General features: G+C 41.8%; 2 protein-coding genes across 4 annotated transcripts in view; one reads left to right on the forward strand and one right to left on the reverse strand.

Moving 5' to 3' along the window:
• LOC139214873 (guanine nucleotide-binding protein G(olf) subunit alpha) overlaps positions 1–2,214 on the forward strand; it is a 43,417-nt gene extending 41,203 nt beyond the window's left edge. For all 3 annotated transcript variants that reach the window (XM_070845813.1, XM_070845814.1, XM_070845815.1), the window contains one exon: positions 900–2,214. In XM_070845813.1, coding sequence (XP_070701914.1) covers positions 900–1,046 — 147 coding nt within the window. In that variant the 3' untranslated portion in view covers positions 1,047–2,214. The remainder of the gene's footprint in view (positions 1–899) is intronic.
• Positions 2,215–4,814: 2,600 nt separating this feature from the next.
• Positions 4,815–15,208, reverse strand: mppe1 (metallophosphoesterase 1). Its single transcript, XM_070845336.1, has 9 exons — positions 14,835–15,208; positions 14,605–14,713; positions 13,012–13,115; positions 11,128–11,208; positions 9,304–9,412; positions 8,916–8,996; positions 7,359–7,481; positions 6,983–7,123; positions 4,815–5,864 (listed from the first exon to the last, which is right to left on the reverse strand). Exons 1-9 carry the CDS (start codon positions 15,083–15,085, stop codon positions 5,679–5,681), a joined length of 1,185 nt encoding a protein of 394 aa, XP_070701437.1. The 5' UTR covers positions 15,086–15,208; the 3' UTR covers positions 4,815–5,678.
• Between the last annotated feature and the right edge of the window lie 3,773 nt (positions 15,209–18,981).

Consider the following 18,981-nt stretch of genomic DNA (forward strand, 5'->3'; position numbering starts at 1 on the left):
TCTACAGTAGCCCAGAACGGACAAAAAGAGGGATGAGAGATGTTTTGGGCATTTTTCGTTGAAGTGGCAGCTTGAATTTGGTGGCACGAATCCATCAGTTGAAAGGCTAAGAAGGAGAAAGAAGAGGAACACTATGTTGTGTTGTGACAAATGGAACGTCATATTTATTATTTAGCACAGGAAGCGCGAATCCTTTGGCCTCAGTAGGTTCTCCTACTTGCTTGGAAAGGGAGTGATGAGGTGAGGGGAGTTCAGTTGGAATCTGCATCCTCACCGCTAGATGCCACTAAATCCTACACAATGGTCCTTGAAGGACTGGTAAATTTAGTTACCTCAGAGTCTAATAGGGGCAGTTTTGGACTTGAATTTATTTTTACGTGTGTCTGCGTGCGTGTGTGCGTTTGAATACTGAAGAATGTCATCTGTACTGAAACAAAAGCACCTCCAAACGTCATTAATGCTGCCACGTACCAGTCATGTCGTATATACTTTAGTCCACCGCAGGTCAGCTTCACAGAGACGGTCAGAGGCTCCCAGCTTAGACAATCACACATAAAAAAAACTGAGTATATCCTGAGTATGAAGGAGAATTAAGATTTAAGTTTTTTCATATTAAGCTACAGTGTTGACAGACATTTTGTGACTTTTGGTATGAAAAGCACAGTTTAGACGGCTCAGCGTTGAAGTCACAGGGGTAGGAAGAGGTCTAATTTGATGATATGTTCAAATGTGATACGTAAAAGGAAGTGACATTGTTCGACTGGCGAAGGTCAAAGGTCAGGGACGGGACACACCAGCAAATGTGGAAACTGAAGGAATTCAGAGTAAAAAGATTTCAGAGAGTCAAAAGAGGAGCTTGAACAAATCTCACTAGCGTCTGTCTGGTCTGCTCCCTTCAGCGGATCAGCACTGCGAGTGGCGACGGCAGACACTACTGCTACCCCCACTTCACCTGCGCCGTGGACACAGAGAACATCCGGCGGGTGTTCAACGACTGCCGGGACATCATCCAGAGAATGCACCTGCGGCAGTACGAACTCTTGTGATGGGAGACCGCCTCCGTCAGCCTTCTGTGTTTTTCTCCACCATTCTGCATCCTTGACGAACCCTCCCTCCTCCTTCTCCTGCTCCTCCCGCTCATCCTCCTCGCCCCTTACCCCTTCCCCCCCTCCTCCCCCCAAAGAAACCCTCAACAACCCCTGACCACCCCTCCTGTCGAGGACTATGAAGTACTACTGAAGTGTGTCAAATCCTCTTCCTCTTCTTAACTTCTTAGCTTTTTGTACTTCTTTTTTTTTCTTCTCTGAGACCGATTCATCCCCATTTCACTGACGTGAAAGGAAGGTTGGGGAACAAAGTTGTTGCGTGCCGCTTATTTTTTTCTCCTCTTTTTATTTTAATCCTTCCTTTTGAATGCCTTGATTTTTTTCATTCCACTAAGCCTTGGGCTACCTCCTTTTTTTCTTTTTTTTTTTGCCCCTTTGTGTCCTTCTGTTTTTTGGCTTTGTCATTGGACCTGGACTGGTGGGTGTGGATACATAACACACACCTACAGGACCTCAGTGTAGAGGCAGTGTGTGTGTGTGTGTGTGTGTGTGTGTGTGTGTGTGTGTGTGTGTGTGTGTGTGTGTAATGGAGAGGAGGAATGCCATGTGAGCGAATGCATGTACGTGTGTTTATGTTTGTGTGTCACCTGCCGGTTAAAGCTGGCATCACCACCATGACCTTTGCCCCTGCAAACCCCTATTTTTTTTTTTTTTTTTGCCCCATCACCCCCTCCAACCTGCTACCTCTCTCCGCGTGGAGGACGACTGGACGGCGACGACACCGGAGAGGGACAGGAGTGGACGGAGGGGAACCGAGTGGATGAAGAGATAAATGCACTTTGCATCAGGTTCCTTAATAACTTTTTTTTTTTTTGTTGTTGTTGTTGTTGTTGATTTTTCTCCAGAGGAAGCATACACACAATGTAGCATCACAATATTTATTACCCTGTCACGATGTTAGCTTGCTGAGCTGCAGGGTGCGCCGAGCAGCCGAGAGACATGTGGAGCGAGAGATTGAAGTGGGAGGGGGCAGGAAATACGACGACGCGAAGAAGGATTTCAATGAAGGAAAAGGGACTGAGCTCTCTGCACCTTAGCCCTGCTGCCTCCACGGACTCGGACCTGCCTCCTTTTTCCACACAAACCATCCTTTTAGCTTAGAGATACTGATGGGAGGGGAGGGTGGGGGGGAGGGGACGGGAGAGAAAAATGTATTGTTCTCTTTTTTTTTTTTTTTTTGTTAACTTGTACACTGTGCAAGGTTGAATTATCCTGTACAGACTGTAAAATGTAATATTATTTTGTACAACTTAATTGAAAGAAAAACAAATCTACTTGTAGATCTTTGTGCCTTGATTATGGCTGTACCTGTAAATGAGCTCAGATGTAAGTATGTTTTCGACTGCGCTGTACAGCTTGATGTCAATCTCTATCAGCAGCGGAAGACTGCGGGTAGGGGACTTTCTCTGTAGAGTTTAGTTTTTTCTGGTTTATAAAAAAAAAGGAAATGCTGTTTAGTAAAAAATAAAAAATAGGGAAAAAATCCTAAAAACCTGTATACATTATGCAAATTAACCACTTACCTGCAGTGAAGACCAGATGTTGCAGCGCCATGCCTTTTTTTTCTTTTGTTGGTTTTATTTTTCCTCCTTTTATTATTATTATTTTTTTGAATTTCACAGCTTTAAACAAACATTGGAAATCCATTGAAAGTGTCCAAATTGCAACCTGGTGTTGTTTTAATAGGAACCAACGTTTTTTCGATATGAAGTGTGTCTGAGATCTGTACTGATGTGCGTGCCTGTGCGCATGTGTACATAAAACAAACATAGACTCACAGACGCATTGTGTGTGTGTGTGTGTGCGCGTGTGTGTGAGGGCGAGTGTGCGTTGTGTGTAAAATTTTATAAATGTATGTACATGTAAATTTATAGGTCTATATAAATATATATGTACAATTATACATGTTTAATTATGTGTGTGCCTAGGTGTACATACCTATGTATGTATACGGTAAATATGTATACATACACACATAGGAAAGCATGTTTAGAATGGAGATGAATAAATGAGAGTGTGCAATATTAGTAATTCTTTGGTCCTTTGGAGCCATACCCAATGGCACAGGCACTATGAATGTGTGAGCAGCACCCAACAAGACAAGCTCTTCTCCTTGTACAAACAGCATCAGCCTTTTCTTCTGCTACAGTACACGTCTATCCCCAAAAGAGAGTGAACTGACTGGAGGTGCAAAAACCTTGTTTGGCCTGGGAGGATGATTAAATGACATTTTTATTTTCTTTAAATAAAGAGGCACATTAGAGGACTTTGCTTTATTTCCATCTTGGTGTCCAGTTGTGTCCAGATTTGTTGCCGCTGAGGATGTTTTATACGATTTTTATTTATGTATTCTTTGTTTTTTTGGTGGAGTTCCTATGAGGGGTTGCACATACAGTAGAGCGATGAGGGTGAGTAGGCCTTCACTGGGTTTTAGCAGAGCTGGTTTGGTAAAAATATGGTCCTTTTTCACAGCAGACATTGTGTGTGTGACAGCACTAATAACATTAAAGATGGCTCTGGTCTGTTCCAGTGTCCCAGTAAGACATGCAGCTAAATGGAATTCAGCCATCATTCATTTTATTAAATACACCTGTGCTGTTCCCACAGTGACGTGTGTCTTCTGTGAAAAAGGCCTGCTAGGACAGATCCTCGTATATCCTGATATATAATATGGCTATTCTGACTTAAAGGGACCTCACACCCTCACAGGTGTTCTCAGTTTCTATCTGAGCAAACCTTTGCTCAGGTTAAAGGGGCTGGGATTACTGACGCTCCCAGGACTCCTCACACATAATATGATAAAAGTGTAATTTCAGAGCAGTCAAGCTAACAGGAGAGTCCGGGAGATGTCACGCAAAGAGTTTTAATCAAGTAAAACAACTGAAATCACCTGTGGAGGCCCACTGTGGGTGTTCAGAGCCTTTTGGACTAAATATGGTCTGATATTAAAAAAAAAAAATAAGGATTATATTTGAAAAATACCAATACAGTGACATTTCAATGCTCATGGAGTGCACTGATGACATGAATCCAGGTTAATATCTTTAACTGATTTTCCAGATTAAACCCCTCAAGGTCCCAAAGAGGATTAAGAGAAGACAATATGGATAAAAATCTCCTGTCACAATATATGTAAATTTAAATAACTACACTGTGTATCATTATATTGTAGATTGTAGATTATAATAATTAGGGAATATTTTATGTCAGTCATTGAGCAAAAATGCTTTATGGAAATGTTCGGTTTCTGTTTTTACATCATACAATGAAATATTGTTTGATTTTGGACCGCTGGTCAAAGAAAACAAGCGATTTGAAGACATCACCTTATAGATAATCATCATTTACTCTAAAAACTTGATTGAAAACTTAAACAATTATTAGTTGGAGCCTGATTCTTGAATAATCTGATTATTTAGATAGCTTGCAAATCATGGTAATTAATCATATCGATGCAAAAATTTGATAATCTAATTTTGCTGCTTATTGATTTGCATATTACACACACATCACATTGAGCACCACAGACACATATATATATGTATATATATATATATACACACATATATATGTATATCACAGTATAATTTGTGTATGTCTAACCGTACAGTAAATGTAAATTGAGAAAGATAATCAGAAGACGGATTTTTAAGCTGTAAGATAAAGACTGTATCTCAGTATAAAGAAGATAATATGATTGTTCTTCAACTACTTTTATTTATTTGACATGATTTTGCATTCCGCACATTGATGTCTTACAAATACCGTGAAGTTGTGCATGTCCATCTCTGCTGCCAACTTCCAGCTTTTGAAAAGTCAGGTGCAAACTTTTATCCTCCCATAATACTTAGTATTTCATCCATAGAGTGACACGTCTTCAGGTGATCCATTATAAGGACTCGTGGTGCACATCAGCCTTCAGTTCACACCACGACGCTCTCAAACAGGCCTTAAGACTCTGGTTTATTATGTACAGTTCTTCAGAAACGCTTTAACAATTTGGCAAAAACCCTCACAAACATTTGGCACAGAAAGTCAGCAATAAATATATTCAGATATGCATCATAAAAACAACGAGAGGAACCTGCATGGATCATCGACAATGGAAACAAAGAGTGTGAGACGATCAGTGTGTTTACATCAGATCACAGTTAACATCTGAGTGAGGAGACATAAACGACCACCTGAAATCAGAACGTGGTATTTACATGATGCTCTTGATGATTTGTCTTATTTAATGCCACGTGTGCACTGTCTAATAATCCAGCCGATCACAGGAGGACAACTTTAAAAGACGGTTACTTTTCTGTGATTAAAAACCTCCTCATGCCTCCAAAGGAAGGTACGACTAACAGCAGTGATGGTCGGTAACAACAATCTGAATCTTTGTGATCACAGGCTATAACCACATCATCATCATCATCATCTTCTTCATCATCAATAGGGATAAACTTTGAGTCTCTTAAAGACATTTAAAATACATGTTCAGGTCCTTCACAGTGCCACCAAGTATTTACCAACACAAACTTCATGGCTCTGTCCCAGGACGCAGTGCACTCTGGGTAATGTAGTTCACAGAGACTTGTGCTTCCCCAGCAGGCAGAGGCTGAGGCACTGCAGCAGGCCTTTCATCCACAGACAGTGAGCCACGAACAGCAGCAGCATGCAGGCGCCCGCCGAGCAGTAGACGCCGATCACCGTGCTCTCCTCCGGCAGGAAACACTTGGACAGAGCGTGGCTGCCGGGTGACACCGACGCCTGGGAGGGGGAGGAGAGTAAGTGGCTTAGGGGTGATAATCGGTGTTAATGTGGGCAGAGGTGGCTGCTTGGTGCTCCTCAGCCACCAGGGGGCCTCCAAAAAATGTAGTTCCTTTGTTTTTTATTCTAAATTTGACTATTCAAAGATACACCCCACAACAACAGGACCTCGGAGAGCTATTTGGAAATTCAGAATAATAAAGAAAAATGTGGGAGTTGTACACGGACCTTTCAGTGACATTTATGGTAGATATTCATACTGCAATAAGGACAAGAACTCCATAAAGTGCTCGGAAAACTGAACATCCTAAAGTCAGTGACAACTGGGAATCTGCTGCTGATGATCATGTGATCACGTGAGGGATAATGTACAGCGAAGCGGCCATGATTACTAAACGAACACTGACAGGGTGATGCAGGTCACAGCTTTGTGCTCAAGAAATCAGTAATTTGACTTATAATATTTAATTTAAAATGATTTTATTGATTTAAAAATGATTTCATTGACTCTGCTATCAGAACAGCCCCCATAGCAACAGTCTGTCGTACAGAAATAACCAATCAGAGTCGAGTATTCAACAAAGCTGTGTAATAAGAAAAGCTTGAAAGCTCCAGATCGGCTAATAAGGTCACGGTGAGACTGTTCCTTCTGTTTCTTTTTGAGGTGAAGACTGAACTTTGTTTGTTTTATGATTAGAATGAATGACACATTGTTTTGAATAACTATTTGGGGATGAGATAAAGACTTTTTAGCTGTTTATTGGGCTCAACCAGCTCCTGAGGGGAAATATCAGGCTCTTTAGCTGCTAAATGCTGCACTGTTCTCACCAGCTAGTCGACCTGCTCAGTGTAAAGTTGGTTTTTAGGCCGTACAGTGAAAGTTGAGGGCTGGGCAGCTAAACACTGAGCTGAAACTCAATTTAAAGACAGAATTGGGTAATATTGTTCATCACTGTGAGAACACCTCCTCTCACATTGTTGTTTGATAAGTTGTTTTTATGACACCATCTTCACCATCTGAGACTATAAAAGTGCTGTTGTTCATCCATCATGTGTTCACATCATCTCTTAATGACCCGTGTCGGAGCAGAAGTCTGGTGGCTGCTGTTTTTACTCACCAGGATGAAGCTCGGGTTGTTTCTGTTCCTCCAGCTGAAGGACGGCACGCTGATTTCTGGGTACTTGTTGTCATGGAGAACCTCACATCCGCTGTGGGTGTGTCCGCTCAGGATGAGGCGGGGCTTAAACCACTGCAGCAGCTGAGGAGAGAAAGCCCACATCTACCTCAGAGACTGGTTGCTGCTAGCTTACATCACCAGTTTCATCATCATCATCATCATCATCATCATGATCTGCTGTTTGGGGACTATTTCTCACAGCAGGCTCTTGTATTGTAATTGGATGAGACCGCTTCAGAGAAGATCTGTGCTTTGAAAATAAGATTTAAAAAAACAGAAGAGCAGAGGCGGTGTGATTAGACTGCAGAGCGCTCACCCTCTGTGAGGCCTCCTTCGACAACACGTCATACTTTTCTCTGAACAGCAGGTGTCGCTCTTCAGGCGGCGCAGCGTCCAGCCCTGTGCAGCCTGCATCGCTCACCCTGTACAGAGGATAGTGCTGGAGAACAGGAAAACATCAGCGTCAACTCTGCAGACTTTTATTTTGAAATCATGTTTTGATGGCTCACATAAAAACAAAGAAGTTTGTGAGCAGCTGAGAGAGTTTAGTCCAAATGTTGTGCAACAACAACAAATAAGCAGCTGAGAAACTACTGAAACAAATACACAAAACTGGATTTACACTTTTACACACAAACTAATCATTAGTGGTTAATTTAATAGCTGGGTTATTGCTCATCAAAGAGAAATATCAAATGTTTGCTGGTTCAAGCTTCTCAAAAGTGAGGATTTGCTGCTTTTCTCTGTTTTATGTAATATGCACTTTTATACACTTTTTTCATCTTTAGAAAACTTCTGCATCTTCACTAAAATGTTCCATAAAGTTCTGTGGGTGTCAACAGTATTTGGATGCACAGCATTGAGAGGGCTGCCACAAACAAAACTGCTGCCTATTTCTTTCTTAGATTGAACTCTTAACTCTTGATGACTGTTAGGTGATTTTAGGGCTTTCTGTGGCTCATTTGTCAGAGTGTGCTGGTAACATTTGTAGGGTTGTTGGTTCACTCCGAGGTCTCTCTTGTCCACACATGAAAGTGAGCCTGAGCAGGAGGCAGAACTGCTCCTGATGTGTGCTTATTGTTGAAAATCAGCCAAATGATCAGAGTGAGGGTTTGGTAAAAAGCTCAAAGAGATCTGATTGACAGTGATGTGGAGTAGTAGCCTGGGAACCAGACGAACATGCAAACTCATGTTTTATTCGCTCTGGACGATGCATCTGGTTCCCCGTGTGTTCATGACCATTTATCTAATATACAGAAGTATAATGTACAGAAGTACTGTATGTAGTTGAGGCACTTTTGTAAACAACCAAGATGTCTGTCGCTGATGTGTAACATTTTGTTGAATCTGCTGTCATGTCAGTGTTAAATGAACTGAACGATACATTTTCTCTCGATCAAGAACAGCTGCACTGAAAGCGTGTGTTGATGAGACAGGCGTGTTTGCTGCACTTCCAACAGGACCTGGTTATCAGGACTTGCTCGTTATGTTTTGGTCACGTTCCGTTGCTCTGATTGGTTATAGGTCCATCCAATTATGTCCAAATGCTCCTTGGAAATTGAACAAATTGAAAATGAACTGAACTGAGAGGTCCCAGACTAATTCACATTTGTGAATTGGTCTGACGATGCCAGGCTGGTGGAAGAAAGGGCTGCTGCAAACACTCACATCTGAGAAATAAGAACCACCTACTGTTTGACCTTTTTACTTACAATCTATTACAGCATAGTTGCGTTAGAAAGAGTCACTTGAAGGCCGTTAAGGACACTGTCCAATAATCTTTCAATGTAAATGTGAGCTTGTGAGTACAGCGCGCAGGCTTGAGGTTTTCAGACAGAAAAGAGAGCACATGCAGAGTACGCTTGCAGTTTACCTGTAGCATGATGGGGGGCGTGGGAGGATAGAGCTGCGAGCCCTCACAGCTGTCCATCACTCCGCTGCCAGACTGCGAGTTCTGCAGAAAAGACAGCATAAACAATTCATCAGCTGCCTTGTCCACGAGCTCCTGATGCGTCCTCGAACATCAGCCTGCATTTTTATTTCCCATCTCTCTCCTCCTCCTGCTTCAAGAGGATCTGCACTATTTGCAATCAGCTGCCACTTTTAGTGTGCTTTTACAGGACACCTGCTCCAGGAGTGACCGGGCTTTGGATAGAAGTGTCTTTTTTGACTTGCGGCCTTTGCGGGTGCCATCAGCAGAGCACGCTCAAGGTGTCGACGGTGTGAAAGTGCGCCACTGACTTCCAGAAACTTCCTCTCACCTGAAGAGAACAGTTGAGGTCTCTGGAGAGTTTGATCAGCTCCTTCTCCACCGACTGGCAGATGGGACACCCGTCGCCGTGCAGGGCTACGCTGTTCACCAGCAGAAAACTGAGGAGAAGGAGAGAAAAACGTCTCATTCACTTAAAGAGCTGCAGAAATATAATATGTTTTCATTTCAGATGTCTAAATGGAATCTAATCTTCATAGAGTATCTTAATCTGTATGTATTTTCTTTTTTTAGACTAAGGTCTCACTAAACATTTTCATCATAAATATACAGTATTATAATTAATGTTTGGTTCTGTGTCATAGCTTAAATATATGTAATAAAGGCACATTACGTATTTTGTACGTATTAAGTATTGTCGACCCTGCATATGATAAAATACATCATTCATTCTCAATATACAGTATGTTCCATAATAAAAGAAACAGAAATCACCTTTTTTTTTAAATAAAGAAATGAATGCCTGGATATTGAAATAAAAAGGAAAAAGGTACCAGAATAGATACAAATTTAACTTTGCTTTTGAAACTCGTTCATTTGTGTTGGAAACTAAATGAAATGAATGTTTCCGGAGAAATAAGGACTCAGCTACCAACTTTAAGGACCTTCGGGATTCACTAATGAAACCAAAATGACTGGATAAGGAGGAGAGTTTTGCAGTGTTTGCTGTATGTTGATCCATAGTGGTGTCAAATCCCGTACATTCATCAGCACACAGTGTGAAAACAGGAATGCAGTTTGTCCCCGTTTGCAGAGGCGGGCACAAGTGACAAACTGAGGGTGTTATTTTTGATTCTGAGCTCTGTCGTTATTGGAGTTTCAAACAGTTAAGAACCATTTCCAAACTCAAGCCATTTCTGTTTTCCCATCATATGGAAAACGTAATGTACGCCTTCAGTGCGTCACGGCTGGGCGGTTGCAGCTCCCCACATTTAGGCCTCACAGGCTTCATTAACTTGCCTGCAGATGGTCTAAAATATGATGTTGACTGTTTGCAAAAAGTGTGAGAACATCACCTCTAGCCTCTCTTCATTGCCTCCCTGTTTATTTTAAAATTCAATTTAAGAGCTTGCTGATTGCTTTCAAGGCTCTTAATAGTCAGGCTCCATCTTATATCACAGAGCTTACTCGCTGGCGCTGAGCTTAGATCTGACAACAAATCTCTCCTGTACGTCCCACAGTCACGCCTCAACCTGAAAAGGTGACACAGCCTTTGCGGGTGCTGCTCCACAAATTTAGAGCCGGTTACTGTTAGATATTAGATGTGCTCCCTCCATCTCTTTTCAAATCTAAGCTAAAGGAACATTTTTATGGCATATGCTAACCAGTGTGGCTATTTCCACCCTGGTGTAAGATGGAGAAACCAGACTTTGTGTTTAATGCACCCTAACTTTTACATTTGTATTTGACTTTTGTTTTAAACTAAACTACGATCTTTTCCTAAAACTGAACTGAACTGATCTCTCTTCATCTCTCTTTCAATCTCAATGAGACCACCTGTTTAAATAGAGGATTAATAATTTTTTAAAAATGTACAAAAACAAGCCCGTTTTAACAACACGACTCGAGTCCTGGTCTCTTGGCACATTATCCTTCTTTTTCTGACTTTGTCTCCACTAAATTATACTACCAGGTGTAAGTAGACACTGTATTTATGTTCAAATGTGCTCTGAAAATACACTTTTGACTCTTGTCTAGTTTAAAAGCACTTTTTTTTGGCTCAGGGGATTAAACCTGTGACCTTCCAGCCTGCTGAGTCAAATTCCTGCAGTTGTGTCACAGCTGATCACGTGCGTCGCGGCCTCCAGTCACTCACTTGACTCCGTTCTTGGTGACGATCCTGGTGGAGGAAGCGTTGAAGACCTTCTCAAAGCGCTGCAGCTTGAACCAGTCCATCCTGCAGGGAGACACAACGCACTCGTCACACCCCACATCCCTGCTGCTCAGTCTGTCACGTCTGACTGTCACACGGCGTTACATAACAGCTGTGCCGTTTCACTTCCTGCTGCACGAGTCCAGTCAAAGCACGCATGACTCGCTGCCTGTCTACATAATCTGAGTCACAGGCAGCGAACCCTAAACTACAGGATGATTCCTATTTGTCATATTGTGTTTGCTTTCACCGCTTCTCCCCCTGAGACATTAAGAACAACAGTTTCAAACAAATAAAGTGCTACACATGCAACATCTCTGCAATACAATGCAATGCACAAACAAACAGGTTCAGAAACTACCATTAAGTTAAATAAAGGTCTCTGTGATACAATCTTTTTAAAAACATGTGAGCTTTTCCCAAGAGCGGTGTGTGTTCGACTGCTTTATCTTGTACAGGTGCTTCTTTAATGATTGTTTTCTTACAGGTTTGTTTATGTGAAGTTCTCAACTTCTTTTTCAGAAAAATAGAAAAATATTATCTACAGAAAAGTGAAAAAATATATATTTTTTATCATCTATTGCTTCAAATTTAATTTGTTTTGTCCAAGTGTCCTAATTTTGATGTTCTACTAATTCTTGAATTCGTTTTTATTTAGTTTTCATGTTATTTTTTGTTTTAAACAGCACACTAACTACAAAGAGGCTACATCCTATGAAGAAATATTGTTAGGGTTTAATCTTTATTAGGGTTTTAAGTCAGGAGTTCAAATTTGATCTCCTTAAATGATCATCTGAATCAGCGGTTTCCTCAGAGCCACGACTTGTTCTGGACTCGAAATATAAAATTCAGGACTTTGGACTTGACCAGGACTTAGGGCTTACTTGTGACCTGCAAAACAATCATTATTTATACTTATTATATGAATTTTTGCTTATAAGATGAGACATTTAAGAATGCAGAGACCAAATACTATCAAAATCAGCTTTTCAAGTTAAGTTTTTATGTAACTGTAGACATAAAACTCCTCTTTAAAGGTCTTTAAAGGACAAGCGTGGTGTTAATATACAGTATATTTTCAGTCAGTCTGTCTCTCAGTACTTTCCGGCACTCCAACTGGGCCATTAGTACATAGTTTCATTTATAAAAGACTCTAACAAACCTTGGCATTGTAGTTTTTAGACATCAATGCATTTCCTAGGGACTAGGAAAACACATTTTGGAGACACATTTGAAACACATTTGGAGCTCTGGTGAGTATGTACAGCAGCAGGCAGATGTTTGTGGGAGTGACTGTAAATAGACCACAGTGCAGGTGCTCTTTGTCATATAGCTGTTTGTCTTTTTTGTCTTTGTTTCCCTAAAAACACAACAAAAAACATGACCTCAGTGTCCTCGCAGGTACCTCTGGCTGGTTTCACTGTGGCCAACCCTCAGTAAACCTCCGTAAACCTCCTCACAACTGTATTTGGCTCATGATTAAATACTTTCTCAGAGGCTTTGCAATGTGGAAAATACCCTTTTCTCTCTCATTGTTTGCTGATTCTGGTATGAGTCTCTTATTGACCTGTCTTCAGTCTCCCTTTACAATAACTTTGCGAGTTAAGGAGAAGCACAAATAGACGCCTGTTGTCGAGTATTTCTGTAAGTGGGTCAGATTATTATACTGCAGCAAAAAAATCATCATCAAGTGATGAAATCAAAGTCCTTATTTTATCACCATCCAACAGCTTTATCACAGGTAACCTGACGCTGACCGGATAGTATCCAAGACTAAAGGCTGAACAATAAAAGAAACAAAAACAATGCAATAGAACCTGTCCTTACTCATAATGGAATCCGATGTCGTGATTTCCAACCAGCACAACCAGTTCTGTGTCAGTGGAGTGTCTGAACATTCTGTGGAAGCGGCGCACATCGTCCTCCCAGTGCTGCAACACAAGAGAGAACCGCACAAACACAGCTGAGGCAGGTTTCAGAACAGGGTTTGGGCGAGAATAAACTCCCCAGGGACGCTCGTGAGAGTTAATGGGATCTCTGAGGGTCACCCTGCAGCCCCCCATGGGTGGCTGAGCCAGGCTGCTTTGATTCAGACTCCAGATTCAATTTTGGACCTGCGGGGGCCGAAGCAGCACACAGGAGACCTTTAATTACACCAGTGCTGTGTGTTTACGTGATGCTCCTCATCCTGATGTGTCAGTAAACCGCTCCTTGATGCTACTTTTAATTAGCGCTGAAACAATTCATGTTGAATTCGGGTTTTGGATGGTTGGTCGCGCAAAAACAGGCAATTTGAAGACTGGGTTTTATTAAAAAAGGCTTTACTTGCCACTACTTTTGAATACTTATAGATCAAACAATTAACCAAAAAGGAAAATAATGATTAGCTGCAGTATTTTTAGTATTAATTCTATTTCTGCACATTCAAAGCTTTGGATTCTCTGTGATTTTGCTAATCAATTAATCATTAAAGTCATGCGTCAAGGTCTGAAACTCTTTGCTGCTGATTGGTGTTTTATATCATTTCAAATAGAAATAATTTGATTTTTACTGTATTTTCAATAGAATATCTTTGAATTTTTCAGACAAACAAGTGATTTCAAAGTCTACTTTGGGGTCTGGGAGCAAATCTTTCACTATATAATAACGAGCGGACCACATGATACATCGATAAATTGAGAAAATAACTGACAACGGTTAGTTGCTGCCTTATTTCAGCTATTTCAAGATGTCTTCATGAGTGCGTTTTTCACTGTTCTCTGCCATGCAAACCAAACAATAAGCCGATTAGTAGAGGAAATAATCGATATATTGATCCATCCAGTCAGTCTCTGGTATCTCTTTCTGCAGATTCAACAATTTCAGTCGTTCCTTTTGCAAAAAAGTCTTCAGAATACAAATTATGTAAGAGATGCCAGCCGAGTGAGGAAATGAATGAGGAAGCTGACGGGGGAACACAGTAGATTAGTGGAGATTTTACAGTCAGCAAGCTCTGCTTCCTCGTTTTTTTTAATGAGGCTTTCTTTGGCGCTGCACTTGCTCAACACTTCCTCTTTCTTCTCCCTGACTTGATGGATCCCCTGTGACAATCCGGTAATAGATGTGAGAGAATTCCCGGGGGACTTTTGTCTTTCCTAAAGCAGGATGGATGTACCCTGGAGGGCTGAGAGGATGCAGGCTGCAGCTGCTGCTCTTGTTGTTGGTGGTGGTGTTTTTCCTTAAAACCTGCAGCCTCTCGGGCCTGGATGGTACAAGATTATTATGATGATGGTGATGGTGATGATGATGATGCCTCTGCTCTGCATCCACATATACTGTTCCCTCTCAAGCACCACCACCATCATCATCCTCATCCTCATGAGCACTGTGGGTTTGCAGACAAAGCAAGAGAAGAGGGAGAAAAAGGGATCTCTGCGTTACCTTCTGCGAGCTCCACTTGCCTTCGTCGAAGATATCCCCGAGAATAAACACTATTTCGGGCCTGAGCAGCCACAGAGCGGTCTGGAAAGCCCTCTCCATCTGCCATTCTCTGCGCGTTTGGAGACAACAAGTAAGCGTCATTGGATGTTTTTGTTTACAAATCACTCCTGCAGAGAACAGAGGCAGAGGGATAGTGGTGGATTGCGTAGAAAGCTGGAAAATGTCATTACCTCCTCAGCTTGTCGAACCAGTGTCCCCCTACGGCTCCGAGGAGGTGGGTGTCCGACAGCACCATAGCGCGGACCGTGGAGTCCATCGGCCGGCCGTCGATGCCCTCTCCGCCCCGTGCATGGCTGATCTTCGGCCAGGCGCACTTGAGGATGGTCGGGAAGTAGATGAGATACTCGCAGAAGAAGAAAGCGCCGCCGACCACCAGAATCAGCACCACCGCAACCATCCATTTGGCGCTAAACCTCGGCATTTCTTTGTTATTCGGCGTTTGGGATGCCCTGAAGTGGCGCACTGGAGGTGATGGAGCGGTCCATGAGGCATCTTCCCCTCTTCAGGACCCGATTGTTTAGGTCTCCAGCCGTGGGATGCTCATGGCAAGTTGGGTCGGATTTATTTTTCTTTTGAAACAGGAGGAGGAGAAGAAGAAGAGGAAGAAGAAGCTGCGTGTAGAGTCCAGGTGATTCAACAACAGGAGATAAAAGTTAAAAATAAATAAAAGCCCTCCGCCTGTAGAGGGACAGCAGAGAGAGCAGCAGCCAGCCGCCGTTTCACAATCACATCTCCGCTCCTTCACCCACCATCAAGCTGCACACGCTTCCGGCTACACACATTTCCGGTTTTCAAAATAAAATACACGTCTACTGGCCAAATGATGTGATTAATGCACTAATGTACATTTTCCAACACTTTCCCTATCTTATGCTATCTTTACATTACATGAGTATTCATAAAGTAAATAAAGTTGTCAAAAATAAATGTAGCAGAGTAAAAAGTAAAGTACTTTCCTCTGAATTGTTGTAAAGTAGTAGTATATACATAAAATAGAAACACTCACAACCAGCCCCTCAAATGTGGATTAGACGAGTCATTTAATTTTTATTTCTTAATCCTAATTTTTTTTGTTTAACTCGCGAAGTGACACATTTTTTCAAAGGAGGGAAAATTTAACCAAATTTACAAGCAAAATCGGGCAACTTCCGGTATTTTTCTTCCTAACACATGTTACCTTGACTGTTGTGTTTGAATATCTGTGTGTGTGTGTGTGTGTGTGTGTGTGTGTGTGTGTGTGTGTGTGTGTGTGTGTGTGTGTGTGTCTTTGTGCCTGACAAAAAAAAAGTCATTAAAAGGCGGAGATATGTATCTCTAAAGTGTAAAATAATGGATAAAAGCTCATGTGATCAGTGACATGAAACCCTGACATCTGCCCACACAAACACAAACAGCTGGAAAGAGGCCAAGAACTGTGGGATATAAATGAGATGAAATAATTAAGAGCAGAAATCTAATCACCAGGAGGCTGCTTCTGTGCGCAGCTCCCCGTCAGCTCTGAAACTAGAGCCAGCGAGGAGTGTGATTCACACAGGAAACTTCTGTAAAGAAGCTGTTCTAAATATGGCCTCAGAGTACAGTTACCTGTTCAACCAGTTGGTTTGCATGAGCCACAAATGTCCTTTCAACATGCACGTCTGTTCAAAAATGAAAAGAGGAGGAGGAATTTAAGGCCCCTTCACTGCTGACATGTCGCTCACTCCAAAGCATTTGCTACAGCAGCAGCAGCAGCAGTGCAAAGATTTGACTGAAGCTGCAGGAGTGAAAAGTAGAGCACTGCAACAACAACAGCAGCAGCAGCAGCAGCACAGAGCGACACTGACGCATGACAAGAGTGATTAAAGGGAAAGGCATCTCAGCCTTTATAGACTTATGATCTGTTTCTGATGATGAACGAGCATTTTTGTCTCTATAAACCAAAAGGGTGGAGACTCAAACCCTCCCCTCCAGATGTCCAGCCTGGCTTTGCTCCACTCACAGCAGACTTCGAGGACATGGAGAGCCTTTAACTGTCAATTGCATAACTCAGTTTTTAACCCTGACCTGCTCTGAATGACTCATTACAGTCTGAAGCAGAAAGAATTGAGAGGTTCACTAATACCAACAAACCCACACCCACAAGTCGTATTTCTCATTTATAGCCACTCTCTTCTGAAACAACAAAGAAACGCAGTTCACCCACTTTCATATTACAAATCTTGCTTAAAGTCAGTCAGGGGACACTGAGGACACACACTCGGGGGCATTTCAGGGAAACTGAGGGGTTAGTAACCTTTTGGGAGCTTAAAACCCAGATGAAAGTTGCTCATTTTTTGTGCCAATTTCAGTTTTTTAGGCTCGTGCTCAGTATTTAATTCCTAGCGGCTTTAAAACACCATTCAGATCTTCATGTTGGGAAATAAAATGCTAAAAAGTTGTGGGACTAACTGTCTCCCAACCTGCTGTCATGCAAAATGTCTATTGAAGTGCTCCTTTTTTTCCAGGGACTAACCGAGATTTTACAAGTACTGAGGTGAAGAGGTCAAATCCCACCTGAGGAAATGTATTCAGTCCACGCTTAAAGTATATTTCCTTTGGCTTCTATTTTGAAACATCTGGAATTATATCGAATTGTGTGTATTTCACATTTACTGTAGGTGCAAGACTACTGACAAGAGCAACTCGTACACATCGACTACCATGTACATTAATTCCAAAGAGTACAGAGACAATAAATACATCAAATATATGCAAATAGATTTAGAGTTATCCGTGGTATAGTTTGTGGTTGTTGATATTGTTTAACAGAAAAGCATGATGCATGCAGAGTTTTTAGACAGATGTACACTACTCTGATGTTTTTTTATGGGACATTAATCCAAAAAACACATCCTGGAGCCAATCCCAGCTGGCTCTAGGCGAGAGGCGGGGTACATCCTGGACTGATCGCCCATCAATCACAGTGCCAACACGTAGAGACAAACAACCATTCACACTCACACTCACATCTATGGGCAATTTAGAGTCATCAATTAACCTGCATGTCTATGGACTGTGGGAGGAGGCTGGAGTAGCTGGAGGGAGCCACGCTAGCATGAAGAGAACATGTTAACTCCACACAGAAAGACCTGCAGGTTCAAACCTGGAACCTTCTTGCTGTGAGGCAACAGTACTAAGAGCGCAGCACAGGCTGAGATAATCTGACAGGTTGTTCACACACACAGACTGAAAAGGTGGGTGAGTGCTGGGCTGCAGTTCGCTGTGAATGATATCTGCTGTTGCAGCCCGCCGCCGCCCGCTGAGCTACTGACATTTAAATGGCACCCAGCGGCACGACGGGGGAAAGCTGAGAAAGGCTCAACTTTAAGAAAATGTCTTCTGATATATAACTTTTATTTCCCAAAATGTTATTTCAAAGCTGTCCCCACATAGTCTAGTTCATTTATTAGTCAATTAACTTTAATTGGCCTGTAGTCGTATTTAAAGGAAAAGGATGCTAATGTTCTATATTTCTGTTGCTGTCAATAGAACAACAATAAAAAGGGCAAAATCAGCAATGTGTTAATTTGTCTATCAGTGCTTTCCAGGATCTTTAAACATTTCATAAATACTGTGCATAGTTTGATTTGAAATTGGCTAAATAATTCCCTTAAGCAGCTGGGCACTGTAGATTTTAGCAGAGATTACTCAAAAAGGGATAAACAGTGCATTTGTTGGGGACTATTTTCAGCTGCGGATGAATACACATTTGGTGCTTTAATGAGAATTTGCAGCAGTTGGATGTTATGAGGGATTGACTCAAAATAAACTATAGTTAATGAAGAAGTGTGGCTCATTGTGCTTCTGGACAACAATGGTAGCTCCAATGGCGAAAGAAAGACGAATCAGGCAACATAAAAGGTACTTGGATTCATTAATTGTTGGCTTTGGGATGTGCTATGTGGGATTTGTTGACAAAAAGAAAAATATAGCACATCAGCAGCCTTAATCCTTGTTAAACATGAATTAATAAATAAAGTAAAAGAATTACTTCCACACCAAAGTTGTAGTCTAAAGGTTGAAGACACGACCTCGGCACCCTTAACGGCCCTCATCTCTTCGAATGTGCAGGGAACAGTGATTCATGCCGTCATTAACTTAACAAAAGGTGGCAAAAGGACATTTCCATGTGAGTCAGGCTTGCATGTTCGGACAAACGACACCCCACTGGTGCTAAAGGCAGGCGGTTACACTATGTGCGGGTTCACTGTGTCCAATAAGATTTGATTCATGTTAAATTAGTCCGACTCCAGCCTCCAGACACTAATTAGAAGCTGTTTGTGCAGATGTTATGCAGTA

The sequence above is a fragment of the Pempheris klunzingeri genome, chromosome 15, assembly GCF_042242105.1.
Source record: "Pempheris klunzingeri isolate RE-2024b chromosome 15, fPemKlu1.hap1, whole genome shotgun sequence".
Taxonomy (NCBI): domain Eukaryota; kingdom Metazoa; phylum Chordata; class Actinopteri; order Acropomatiformes; family Pempheridae; genus Pempheris; species Pempheris klunzingeri.